Source organism: Chionomys nivalis, chromosome 2, assembly GCF_950005125.1.
Source record: "Chionomys nivalis chromosome 2, mChiNiv1.1, whole genome shotgun sequence".
Classification (NCBI taxonomy): Eukaryota; Metazoa; Chordata; class Mammalia; order Rodentia; family Cricetidae; genus Chionomys; species Chionomys nivalis.
Genome location: NC_080087.1, coordinates 77,921,418 through 77,934,259, shown reverse-complemented (window position 1 = coordinate 77,934,259; position 12,842 = coordinate 77,921,418). Strand labels below are relative to the sequence as shown.

Sequence of the window (12,842 nt, the reverse complement as noted above, 5' to 3'; positions counted from 1 at the left end):
CTGGGGCGGAGCTCCGCTCCTCCAGGAGGATGGTGGGGCAATGAGCAAGTGGGCGTTGCGAAGCGAGCGGCATCGACAAATGGGGAGCCAGTTCCAGACCCGCGGGTCGTGAACCAATGGGCATGGGCTATGCCAGCCAATGGGAAAGGCGAAGAAGCGGCACTGACCGATTGACATTGAGAACCAATAGAAATGGGTGTTCCAGCAAGGTGGGTGGTACTTCCTTCCAGAACTCCAATAAAAAGTCCCGCTTTGAGCGTGATGGGCGGATTTTGGAGAAAAATGAGCCAATGGGCTCCATGGGGCGGGGAGACAGCCGCGGCGGCGGCAGTGGGTTCGGTTGCGCTGAGCGCACGGGGTAGGAGCGGAGCCCAGGCCGGGAACAGGCGCCGCTGCCGCCGCCGCCAGTGAGAACCGGGTCCGAGTTGGGTGGGAGGTGGCTGAGGTCGCATCCGGGAGTGTGTGGTCCCTGACCTCTGCCCTCTGACCCTTCCCCTCGCAGATACCATGGGGAACGTGTTGGCCGCTAGCTCTCCGCCCGCAGGGCCACCGCCGCCTCCTACGCCGTCCCTCGTGGGGCTACCGCCGCCGCCGCCTTCGCCGCCCGGCTTTACGCTGCCGCCGCTCGGGGGTGGCCTGGGCACAGGGTCGAACGCGGGCCGCGGCTCGGAACGAACTCCCGGGGCTGCGACCGGCGGCGCTGCTGGGGCCTCGGACGATGGGGGCTGCGGCTGCCTGCCCAACCCGGGCACGTTCGAGGAATGCCACCGGAAGTGCAAAGGTGAGGGGTGCCGGGCCCAGCTTACCTGAGGGAAAGGGGAAGGACCCCGGAGGATTGACGCGCACCGTTGCAATCATTGAACAGAATGTTAGGAGTTGTGGATGGGATGGGACGGTGGGACCTTGGACTTGGAGCTCGGAACTGCGATCAGATGGCGAAGCCCCTGGGGAAGAATGCCACAGCAGGAGAGAGAAGTCTTGGACACTGCGAGCCCCGGGACCAACACCGCCAGACTCTTTAGTGTGTGTGATCAGAAAAGGAATTATGGCCCAAGGTCACAGTGTCAGCAAGGTGTTCCCCAATGTTCCTGTGAGGGGTACAACCCAAGGGATCTGGATCCTGGCCTAGGATCATTTTGATCGTAAGAGAGGTACACTTCTATCTTCGATGCCAAAATATGTGTTAACTTATAAAATACTTGGAACAGTTCTGTGTTGTGAGGATCCGCATTGTATGGATGAGAAGTTTGACCAGAAAGTGAGTTTTCCTAAATCCAGGTGATTGCACTGGGTTTTAGAAACAACCAGAGGACCCAGCACCATTCACTGGACAGTTTCCTTTAGTGGTGGGATGTTCTGTGAGACACGCGTCTCCGGAGAGAGCTGGGGCTGGGAGGAGAGCAGGAGGGATTTGGAGTATAACAGCATCTCTCTTCTACAGAGCTGTTTCCAGTGCAGATGGAGGGTGTCAAACTTACAGTCAACAAAGGGTTGAGTAACCGCTTCCAGGTGAGTCTGTGGCGCCATGACCCTCCATGCATACAGCTCCCCTCATGCTCCTAAAGGCCTGGGCTTTTTGGTAGGTGACAAGTAGCTAGCACTCTAGTGGCTTATGCTTCTGATCTCAGCACTAGCAGGGGCTGAAGCGGGAAGACCCTATGTCCCAGGCCAGCCTTGGGGTGCATAGCAAGACCCTGTGTCAAACATAAAAGGAAAATGAGCACTAAGAGTCTCACACATTCCAGGATGGCTACTCCAGGGGAAGTGGGAAGGTTTGGATTTAGGGGCCCAGAATTCAAAGGTACCTCTTACCCTGCAGCCTTAAGCCGGGGTGCCACGGCAGGTGTGTACCCCACTCTAGCCCCACTTCTCTCCCTAGGTGCCTCTTAATCTTATCTGGCCAAGCCTGGTGTTTGTTTTGTCCAGCTGCTGGGTTGGATGGTTTGCCACCCAGTGTTCACTCCCTGTACCCCTAGTTTTTATTCCCCGCCCAGCCCCAAAACTCTGTCTTTGGATAAGCCAGCTTTGCCAAGACCCCATACATAGCTCACTCTCTTTTCCCAGGTGACCCACACAGTAGCCCTCGGCACAATTGGGGAGTCCAATTACCACTTTGGGGTTACGTATGTGGGGACGAAGCAGCTGAGTCCCACAGAGGTAAGGTTCCTTTGGTCATTCTTCCATTGAGGGAATAATGGACAAGTGACAGACTCGGAGGTGGTGTTAGGACAGGTGATTCCCTCCTGCAGCAGCATCCCTAGTGTACTTGTTCTTTGTTTGGTCCTGGGTTGGGTGATCGAAGAGGGGGACAGATACATCAAGACCCAGTGATGACCTGGATGCTGGGAACCAGGTATAGGATCAGGAATGTCAGGCTCTGTACTTGGACGTCCTCTAGGGGGCGCTGGAGAGCCACGGAAAAAATGTGGCATGGGGAGGAAATGGGATTAGATGATTGCTTCAGGTGTGTTGCTTCTGCTGCCCTAGCAGGGGGTGGAGAGTGGGATGTGGAGTTTTGGGAGGGGTAGGAACTGGTCCTGAGTCTGCTTATGTTACCTGTTCTAGGTTTTTGCTTTTGGAGACAAAGTCTCATGTCCCAGCTGGGCTTGGGCTGTAGCCGAGGATGATCTTAAACTGTCTTTGTCTCCCCACGTGCTGGGGTTTCAGGCATAAGTCATCATGTGTGGTTTTTATCTGGTGCTGGGAATCAAATCCAGGGCATTCTAGGCAAGCATTCTTACCAACTGAATTACATCCTCGACACTTAATGTGTGCACTTTGCGTGAAGTATGCATGCGTGCAGGTACCGGTTCCAGCGTTTGCATTTGCAAAGGCCAAAACGGAACATCTGATCTGGAAGCTCACCGTCTTAGCTGGAGTGGCTGACCAGCCAGCTCACAGGACCCACTGTCTCTGCAGTGTTAGAGTGACGGGCATGAGCAGCCATACCTGGTGCTTATGCAAGTACTGGAGATTTGAACCGTGGTTCTCATCATACTTGTGGTAGGAGAGTGCTTACCTATCCTACCAAGCCCTGGCTGGACTAGAACTCTTTGTGTAAACCATGCTGGTATCCAACTCAGAGATCTTTTTGCCCTTCTGCCTCTGTCTCCCAGGTATTGGGATTCAAGATTTGTGCCTCTGTGCCTGGGACTTTTTTACTTTTGTAAACTCTCTCTCTCCACTATTTACCTCCAGATCAACAAGGTCTGGCCACTGACAAGGAGTAAATGCTTCCTGCAGCTGCTTTAGAGTAGTTAGGGGATCTTGCTTGGCTGCCCATCTATAAGAGGCTCCTAGTGTTGGGAGGCAGAAAAGCCGTGAAGTGCATGCTTACGTTTATTTGTGTGTGAGGAGGCCTGTGGGGGCAGAGTCATTTCTTTGCTTCTACCTTGTGTGTCCTGTGATTGAACTCATGTCCTCGGGCTTGGTGACAAGCGCCTTGACCTCCCTACTGAGCCATCTCATTGGCCCCTTGAGATGTGTTCTGGAGAGTAGAGGGGGTAGATATGTAGGAGTCCAAACTGGACTGTGACATTACTTGGAGATTGGGAAGTCCCCGGGTGTGGGAAGCAAGTGGCCTGTAATAGTTGGAGAGGAAGTATGCCATCCTGGCAGAGAAGACATGGTGGCAGGAATGGAAGACCCCTGAGGAGGTTGTGTTGTCAGTCAGGAAGCAGAGCCTACCTACAAAACATGAGTTCAAGCCCAGGCCACATAGCAAGACCTACCTGCATAAATTAGTAAACAGACATACAGACCAAAGAGCATACTGGTGGATCAGACCTGTAACCTAGCACTTAAGAGGTCACAAGTATCCTGTTGGCATAGCTAGTGTGCTGACTAGTGTGTGTCTGCTTGATGTGAGCTGCAGACATCTGGGAAGAGGGACTTCAGTTGGAAATACCACCCCCAGATTGACTGCAGGGCGTGTTCGTGAGTGATGATAGATGTGAGGGCCCAGCTCACTGGGGCAGTGCCACCCCTGGACTGGTCGTCTTGGGTGCTATGGGCAAGGCTAATAAGCAAACCAGTGAGTAGCACCTGCAGGGCCTCAGCTCCTGCCTCTATGTTCCTGCACTCAGATCCTGTCCCAACATCCCTCAGTGATGCACTGTGCTGTGGAACTGGAAGGCAAAGTCCATCTTTTCTCCCCCAGTTAACTTTTGGTGCTGGTGCTCATCTCAGCAACGGAAACAAAGAGTGTTCCTTTGAGGCTGCTCTGAGCAATGCGAAACCCTATCTCAAAAAGAGAGTAACTGGGCAGTGGTGGCGCACACCCTTCATGCCAACACTCAAGAGGCAGAGGCAGGAGGATCTCTGCATTTGTGACCAGCCTGCTTTACAGAGTCCCAGGACAGCCAGGACTACTCAGAGAAGCCAGGGCTTGAGAAAAAGAAAAAAACAAAGCCGCAGCTAATCAGAACCCAGATTATCGGCCTGGCAGGATGAGCCATGACAGAAGCATTGGGCTCACAATCCAGCAGTTCCAGAGGAGGCTGTGTTGTTGAGGGGACCAAAATGGGCACGGGCAAGCACTGAGGAGGCTTTCTGGAGGAAGGGCTTCTTGCTTAGACTTACTGCTGTGTTGCTTCTCTGACCTCTAAGCTGCCCTCTGCCCCACAGGCCTTTCCCGTGCTGGTAGGTGACATGGACAACAGTGGCAGCCTCAATGCACAGGTCATCCATCAGCTGAGCCCAGGCCTCAGGTCCAAGATGGCCATCCAGGTGAGTCGTGCATGGGTGTGTGTAGCCTGTCACCCTCACAGGTGCTCCCTCATCCATGGTCCTCACACTGCCCCTCCCCCACAGACCCAGCAGTCAAAGTTCGTGAACTGGCAGGTGGATGGGGAGTACCGGGGTTCTGACTTCACGGCTGCTGTCACCCTAGGGAACCCAGATGTCTTGGTGGGTTCAGGTAAGAGGTGGGGGAGGGGCTCACGGGTGGTCCTGAGGCCTTGATCCGATTCCCCCTTCCCCACAAGGCACATGTGACTTTGTCTCTTGCGGTCTCCCATGCTTCCCTTTGAGGGATGGCAGAGTAGGAAAGAACAACTTGAGATGCTTGGGTGTCAGACAACCTTGTGATCCCAGTGCTTGCAAGGCTAAAGCAGGGCAGTGTCCCTGCTATGAATCCCTTCCTCAAAAGAAAAAAGAAAAAGAAAAACAAAAAGCCAGGTGTGGTCACACCTGTAATCCCAGGGCTGGGGAGGATCAAAGATGAGGCTTGGAACCCTTTAGGGAGGGTACATGTTCTTTTTAAAAAAAAAAAAATTATTTGCTATGCATGTGCGTCTGTTGCCCTGAGAGACAGAAAAGCATATCCGCCCCCTTGAGCTGGGATTAGACTGCTGCGAGCCACCTTATGGCTGCTGGACATAGGATCTGGGTCCCCTGAAGGACACCTTTAAGGCTAGTCTGCGCTACTTAGTGAGGTGGTCTTTGAAACAAAGAAACCAAAAATAAATGAATAATAAATGTGGGTTTGGTGATACAAACCTATACTCAACCTGTGCTCAGGCACACAGCAGATTGGTGCTGGTGAAGGCCAGCCTGGAGCGTTTGGCTCTCTGCTGCTGTGGTAGAAGCGCCATAGCTTACAGATCCAGAGAGTTTGTCATGGCAGTGAGACATGACAGCAAGTGGCCCGCATGGCAACAGAAACAGGAAGCAAAGAGACCACGCTGGAAATGGCATGAGGCTTTGAAAGTTCAGAGCCTACCCCCAGTGACAAATCCTTAAGCAAGGCCACGCCTCCTGGGCCTCTCCAAACAGCACGACCCACTGAGATGCAGAAAAAGCAGAAATGATCAGGGGAGGGCATGTGGTGTGCTAAAAGACAACCTTGGTCTATCCTCATGGAGCAGTGATGATGAGGGTGAGGACATAGTTCAACCCTGGACTGCTGCTGTCTGCTTGGTCATGTGGACCCTAGTGACACTGGTGAATCTTTATGGGCTCATGGTACTGTAAGGTCAGGCACGTGCTGGGCACCAGATGATGGGAACTATTCTTAGTGTGAGACATGGACTTGGGAGCAATAGCGCGTGGAATGGTGGCACGGGATGGCCATGTCCCGATGAGGAACGACCAGACAGGTCAAAGTGGGTACTGATATCTGGACTTCACTTGGCGGGGGGGCAGGGTTTCTCTGTAGCTTTGGTGCCTGTCCTGGAACTAGCTCTTATAGACCAGATTGGCCTCAAACTCACAGAGATCCCCCTGACTCCCAAGTGCTGGGATTAAAGGCGTGAGCTACTGCTGCCCAGCTTCCATTCTTTTTTGGTTGCAGACAGAAGTTGGCTGCTCGTCTGTCTTGTTCGCGCATTGAATGTGTGCTGAGTGTGCCCCATACAGTGTATTTAAGTACTGATGATGGGGTAGTGAGCAGAGAGTCCACCTCTTTCTGTCCATCCCAGGGACTCTAGATAAAGAGCACAGAGATGTCAGGTATAAATAGGTATGGCTTAACACCTGCCTAGGTCCAGCAGTGAGGTGCTTGCAAGCAAGGTCCTGGGTTCTAGTCCCAGCACCATAAAAAAATGGTTTTGTTCTTGAGGACTGGCTTAGAGTTCAGCAGAGCTTTGACTGCCTATCTCCTGAGTGGTGGGATTAGAGTGTGCTGCTCCCTGCAAGCATGTGTTTTACCTCCAAATATTTGTACAATGCATTTGTTACTGTTAGGATGAGTCCCGCTCAAAGCGAGTTCAAAGGACTGGTTGCTCCTTCTTTTTACTTTATTTATCGTTGTGTGTGGGTGCATGCCACGGGTGCAAGTGCAGGTCAGGACGACTTTCAGGAGCTGATTATCCTTCCGCTGCAAGTACCAGGGGTGGCAGTCAGCGGGCTCTTGCCTTGGGGACCCTCTGGCTGGCCCAGCAAAGGCCCTATCTTTACTGGAGTGCTCAAGACAGCTACTCCAAAAATGGCAGTACCTCAGCCAAGAGGCAAAAGAAGAAGGGGTGATCTTTTAAAAAGGGGGGGCGTTTACTGGCATTTTAGGGGTGGTAGGGTCTCTGGCTGGAACACAGATGCCTGCCCTCCAGGCATCCTACCTGTACATCTGCAGAATGACTGGTATTTTTTTCTTTGGTTTTTTTGAGACAGGGTTCCTCTGTAGCTTTGGAGCCTGTCCTGGAACTAGCTCTTATGTAGACCTTGGACTCACTTTCATCCACCTGCCTCTGCCTCCCGAGTGCTGGGATTACGCCCGATGACTGGTAGTCATTTAAGACGCTGTCAGCAGAGCTGTCCTAGTGGTACACAGATCTTTATGAGTTTCAGGACAGCCAGGGCCATGCGGAGAAACCCTGTCAAAACTAAAAGAAAAAGCTATCGCCGGGCGGTGGTGGTGCACACCTTTAATCCCAGCACTCGGGAGGCAGAGGCAGGCGGATCTCTGGGAGTTCGAGGCCAGCCTGGTCTACAAGAGTTAGTTCCGGGACGGGCACCAAAACTACAGAGAAACCCTGTCTCGAAAAACCAAAAAAAGAAAAAGAAGAAACTATCATCTTTGAGCAGGGTAGAACCTGGTGGGGCCTTCCAGCCTGCCTTCCTGAGACCTGCCCTTACCTTGGTGGTTGCAATTTGGATGATACTAGTCCCTTAGGACATTAGGTTCGTTCATCCATTTGCTTGAAGAAGGTGATTTTATTGGTGACTTCTGAAGTGCCTGGCTTTATGATCCTCGTTCATGCATTTGCAGTGCTAAAGATGGAAGCCAAGACTAGGCAGGTTCTCCACCTCTGTACCACATCCCCAAACCCTCGCTCAGGGAGTCTAGGCAGAAGATCTACCTCTGGGGTGTGTCCCCACTAGAAATTCATTCAAAGCGTTTGTGCGTTAAGCCTCAGGATGTGACTTTGGCTAGACTGTCCTTGGGTGTGCCAAGTTTAGCCGCTGACAACACACCCTCCAAGTTGTGCCCATCAGAAGTATACATTGCGGAAACCAGTGCTATGCTTAAAACTCCTGTCTTTGTGGGGTTCCTACGGTGGGGACCAGTGCAAGCAAGCTTGGGAGGAACGGCAGGGCCTCCTAGGCAGCCTGGGATAGAGAGGTCAAGAATCAGGACTGCAAAGGCTGGAGTTGAGCTTTGGGTCATTGCACATATTAACACCATGGGCTCCGTTCATCTGCAGCACTACAGGCCCAGCATGCACAGAGCCCTGCATGGGTCCTCAGCAACCACACTGACCAAAGTTGGACACCACAAATCCCAGGACTCTTCCCAAGTCCATGGAGAGGCTTTGTCTCAGTCTGCTGAGCTCGGTTCTCACCTGTAATCCTAACGCTTGGGAGGAGGGGGCAGGAGAATCCCCAAAAGTTCTAGGCCATCCAGAGTTATGTAGAGAGTATTAAACAACGGCAAAGAACAAGGTAAGACCAGCAGGGTGGCTTAGCAGGAAAAGGCACTTGCTGCCATGCCTGAGTTTGATCCCTGTGACAAACACACAAGGAAACCAGCTCCACAAGTTGTCTTTTGACCTATGTACACTTGCACGAGCAACGTACACATGCTTGCACAACTACTGATGAAATCTTGAGTAGAGTGCGGTGGCACATGCCTATAATCCAGCCACTTGGGAGGTCAAGGCAGAAGGATTGCCACAAGTTTGAGGCTAGCCAGAACCACATAGCAAGATCCTTTGTTGAAGCAGGGTCTCTATGTAGACCAGGTTGGCCTCAAACTCTCTTCCTGCCTCTTCCTCTGTCACATGTGTTGGGATTAAGGTCGCACCTGGCATGAGACCCTCTGTTTGGTTTTTCGAGACAGGATTTCTCTGTAACTTTTGGAACCTGTCCTAGAACTAGCTCTTGTAGACCAGGCTGGCCTCGAACTCATGGAGATCCGCCTGCCTCTCCCTCCCGAGTACTGGGATTGAAGCCCTGCGCCACCACGCCCGAGAGACACTGAACCAGCCAGCACTGACTAGTTTTCCAAAGGACCCAGGTTAAATTCCTAGGATCTAGATGCCAGTTCATAATCACCTGTAACTGATCAGGCAATTTGATAACCTATTCTGGCCTCTGGGCCCAGGTGTGCATGTCACAGAGACATACGTGTAGGCAAAACACCCATACACATCTTTAAAAAATTAAGTCCAAAACTGGGCTATGGTGGTACCTCTAATCTGGTCATATATTAGGCTAAAGCGGAGGGCTGCGTGTTGAAGGCATGCCTGGCTCACGTGCTGAGACCCTGGCTGGAGGGAATAAAGAGCTGCAAGCTCCTAAGAGGAAGAGGCTTCAAATTCAGCCCGTTAGGAAAGGGCTGAGGAGGACATGTCAGCCAGGTGTCCCATGATGGTCTCAGTTGACGCACTAAAGGAGATCAGATCTGGGGCACGCCTTGCTGGGTCAAGGGAGAGCTTCAGTGACAGGCTGTGTCACACAAGCATACAAAGCTCTGAAACTTGGCCCAGTGCATAGGACACCACAGATTATTGTGAGGGTCTCAGATCCTCCCAGAGCACTGGGGACTATGGCAGGTTCTCGGGAGAGAGCAGTTGGGTTGTGCTGTGATGAGACCCCCTAGCCTCTATGTGCTATGGGGTCTCCTGGAGATAGAGGAGGCTGGGCATAGTGAAATGATTTGTGGGGACTGTTAGAGACACTTAGGGCTGGGTTAGTCCTTACTCCCAGAGGTCCCTACAGCTGTGGTGGAGAGGTGTTCTGCCTTGAAGTTGCTGTCTATAGATGACCACTCAGGACTTTGGCTCCGTTTCCTCTGGGTTGGTTGGTTGGTTGGTTGGTTGGTTGGTTGGTTGATTCATTAATGGTGGTCAGAGGTGTGCCCAGATTGGGTTGATCCTGTCCTGAAGCTGATGGTCCCCTGCTCACTGAGGAAACACTCATACTAGCTCCTGAGGCCATCAGCCCTGGGTACCTCTGTCCTAGCCATGGTCACACTTCTCAGAACACACCAAGACCCTGGCTAAGACTCTGGGCCCCACCTCCCACTTCTGGGGGGAGGGCCTCAATCCCTGCACGTTCTATGGGAGTACACCCCTCTCTGCTGGCTTAGGGAAGCTCCTCAGAAAGGCCGTGACTGTCCTGAGATTACTAGCAGGAGGAGCCCCTGTGGCGAGGTAAATCCAGGCCTGCTGGGCCCTGGAGTCTGAGCGCCTTCTTCTCCTGCAGGAATCCTCGTGGCCCACTATCTCCAGAGCATCACGCCGTGTCTGGCCCTGGGGGGAGAGCTCGTCTACCACCGGCGGCCTGGAGAAGAGGGCACTGTCATGTCTCTAGCTGGGAAATACACACGTGAGCCTGGGGCACACTTGTGGTCTGAGGGAGGAGGCTGTGGCCTGTACCTCGGAATGAGGGAAGAGCTCTAGGCTCTGAACAATGAGGCTGTGGGTTTCCAGATCAGATGCTCTCATCCCTTTGATACCCAGCCCTCACCCAACTCTGTTCTCCTAGTGAACAACTGGTTGGCAACAGTAACGCTGGGCCAGGCAGGCATGCACGCGACTTATTACCACAAAGCCAGTGACCAGGTGAGCTGGAAGGAGTGCTTCCTAATTTGGCTGGTGCTGTTGGTGTGCCCAGGAGCCCCACTGGGCAGCTCACGGGTGCCGGGCCCTCCCTCCCCAGCTGCAGGTGGGCGTGGAGTTCGAGGCCAGCACCAGGATGCAGGACACTAGCGCCTCCTTCGGGTACCAGCTGGACCTGCCCAAGGCCAACTTCCTCTTCAAAGGTAAAGAAGGCCTCAGTTTCCCTCCTGGAAAACACAGGGGTAACTCAGCTGCCTGTGTGCTGGGGGCCTTTGTGCACTTGTGAATTCCTCGGGGCGGTTATCAAACAGAGACACATCTCGTGAGTGTTAGCCTATCTAGCAAGCTCTCTCCCCTTCTGCTGAATGAAAGGCAGCATGTGGAGCTTCTGGCCCTCCCCACTCTCTCCTGCCTTGCTGCTGTGGTGAAACACCACGACCATAAGCAAGGTTGGGAGGAAAGGTTTATTTACAGCTCTCCGGTCACACTTGTGTTACTGAGAAGTCAGGGCAGGAACTGGTGCAGAAGGCTATGGAGACTGCCTAGTGACTTTGCTCCTTATGGCCTCCTCAGCCTGCTTTCCTATATCCCCAGGACTACTAGCCCCTGGGCGGCCCCACCCATAGTGAGCTGGGTATTCCCACCTCAATTAAGAAAATGCCCTGCAGGCTTGCCTGCCACCTAGTCTTCTGAAGACCTTTCAGTCGAGGTTCCCTCAAGTGACACACAAGTGGGGAAACAGCCCATTAGAGTCTAGGGGGTGGCAGGTTCAGACTGTCCTTCTATTCTAGGCAGTAACCCAGTCTTTTCAAACCTGGGTGATCTGAGTCTTAGGTGGTCACAGCTCTCTTTGGGGCCCTGATGCTGGGGTCTGCTTGTGACTCCAATACCACAGTCCCCTGCAGTTAGGGGTCAGTTGAGTCCAGCCCTGCTACCCTTGTCCTATTCATTCTGTCCCTTTCCCTGGGGACAGCTAAGTTGGCACCCAACCCCTAAGGTTCTCATGCACCTGCATATTCAGGAAATCGACCATTCCCAGAGATCAGGGCTTTGGAGAGGAGCTGCCCAAGTAGCTGCTTGACATGTGACAGGGCTGGTGTGACTACCCACGGAGGTGATCAGGCACATCTACCCACCCATTCTCTTCCCCTCTTGGCCCACAGGCTCTGTGAACAGTAACTGGATCGTGGGTGCCACGCTGGAAAAGAAGCTGCCGCCTCTTCCTCTGACGCTGTCCCTCTGCGCCTTCCTGAACCACCGCAAGAATAAGTTCCTTTGTGGCTTTGGCCTCACCATCGGCTGAGCCCTCTCGTCGTTCCTCTGCAGACTACCACTGGGCTGGCCGCCTTCCCCTCCTCTCCGTCCCTCCTGGGGTCTGGGCAGCGGGAAGGAGGGGATCCACCCCATGCCCGAGGATCCCTAGTGCCAGGGGATAGTGTCCAGGGGGCCTGGGGTCCCAAAGGGAGTTCTGCAATCAGAAAGGCACTCAATACTGAGCGCTCCGGCAGAGGCAGCCGGACAGGCTCAGGGACGAAAGACATGACGTGATGTCCCTGTCCTCCCGAGGGCAGCAGAGGAGCGCCCGGCCGCCCGTCACTTTCCTCTCCACCCCTCCATAGAAATCATGTTTATAAGTTATGGAAGAACTGGGACATTTTACAGAAAAAAACTTAAAAAAAACAAAAAATACACATGGAAAAAAAAATCTGAGAGGCCTCGATTTTCTCCACTTGCTGAGCACGGCTGCCAGCAGGGGGCGCCGAGGTTCACGGGTACACAGTAACAGGATAGGGAAAGCCTGGCCCAGCGTCAATCACCCTCGCGTGGTGCGGACATCACAGAAGGGTGCCCCCAGGTCACTTGCCCCTGTGCGCCCTGACCCTGAGAGGTGGCAGAGGACTTTGTCTCTACAAATAGGGTGGGGGCAGGGAGATGGGGCTCCGGAGCCTCCCTGTTCCAAAAAGGGCTGAGGTAGCTTGTGGTGACTTTCTCCGGGTAGGAAGGTCAGAGGTCTCGGAAACTTCAGGAAGAAACTAAGTTCCTGGAAGAAATTCAGCACAATACAGAAAGTAGCTCTCGGGAAGGAAGGGGCCCTTGGACCTTCCCAGACTGAAACAAAGGAAGTGTCCAGCTTTAGTTTTTGCTGGTTGAAGATGTAACTGGACCTCACGTGTCAGGCAGGTGCTGGGTCACCAAAGTGCTTTTTCCATGGGGCTACATTCCGGCCCTTGCTCTGGTGAGGTGTAGTACCAACTTCAAACTGGGTCCCGTCTCTGTGGCTGGAGTCATGCGCTCCTCATGTCTCCCTGCTGGAAGTGCCGGATTTTGTAATGCCAAGCAAGA

At 53.3% G+C, this 12,842-nt stretch overlaps 1 protein-coding gene across 1 annotated transcript; it reads left to right on the top strand.

The window, feature by feature from the left end:
- The first annotated feature begins 313 nt into the window (after positions 1–313).
- On the top strand, positions 314–12,842 carry Tomm40 (translocase of outer mitochondrial membrane 40). Its single transcript, XM_057763035.1, has 10 exons — positions 314–407; positions 503–781; positions 1,442–1,509; positions 2,065–2,157; positions 4,627–4,728; positions 4,813–4,918; positions 10,144–10,266; positions 10,426–10,502; positions 10,600–10,702; positions 11,663–12,842. Exons 2-10 carry the CDS (start codon positions 508–510, stop codon positions 11,800–11,802), a joined length of 1,086 nt encoding a protein of 361 aa, XP_057619018.1. The 5' UTR covers positions 314–407; positions 503–507; the 3' UTR covers positions 11,803–12,842.

Coding starts and splice junctions, on each gene's coding strand:
- Tomm40 (XM_057763035.1), top strand. CDS start 508: ATGGGGAACGTGTTGGCCGCTAGCTCTCCGCCCGCAGGGCCACCGCCG. Junction 4,919..10,143: donor AGATGTCTTGGTGGGTTCAG/GTAAGAGGTGGG, acceptor CTTCTCCTGCAG/GAATCCTCGTGGCCCACTAT. Junction 10,503..10,599: donor ACCACAAAGCCAGTGACCAG/GTGAGCTGGAAG, acceptor CTCCCTCCCCAG/CTGCAGGTGGGCGTGGAGTT.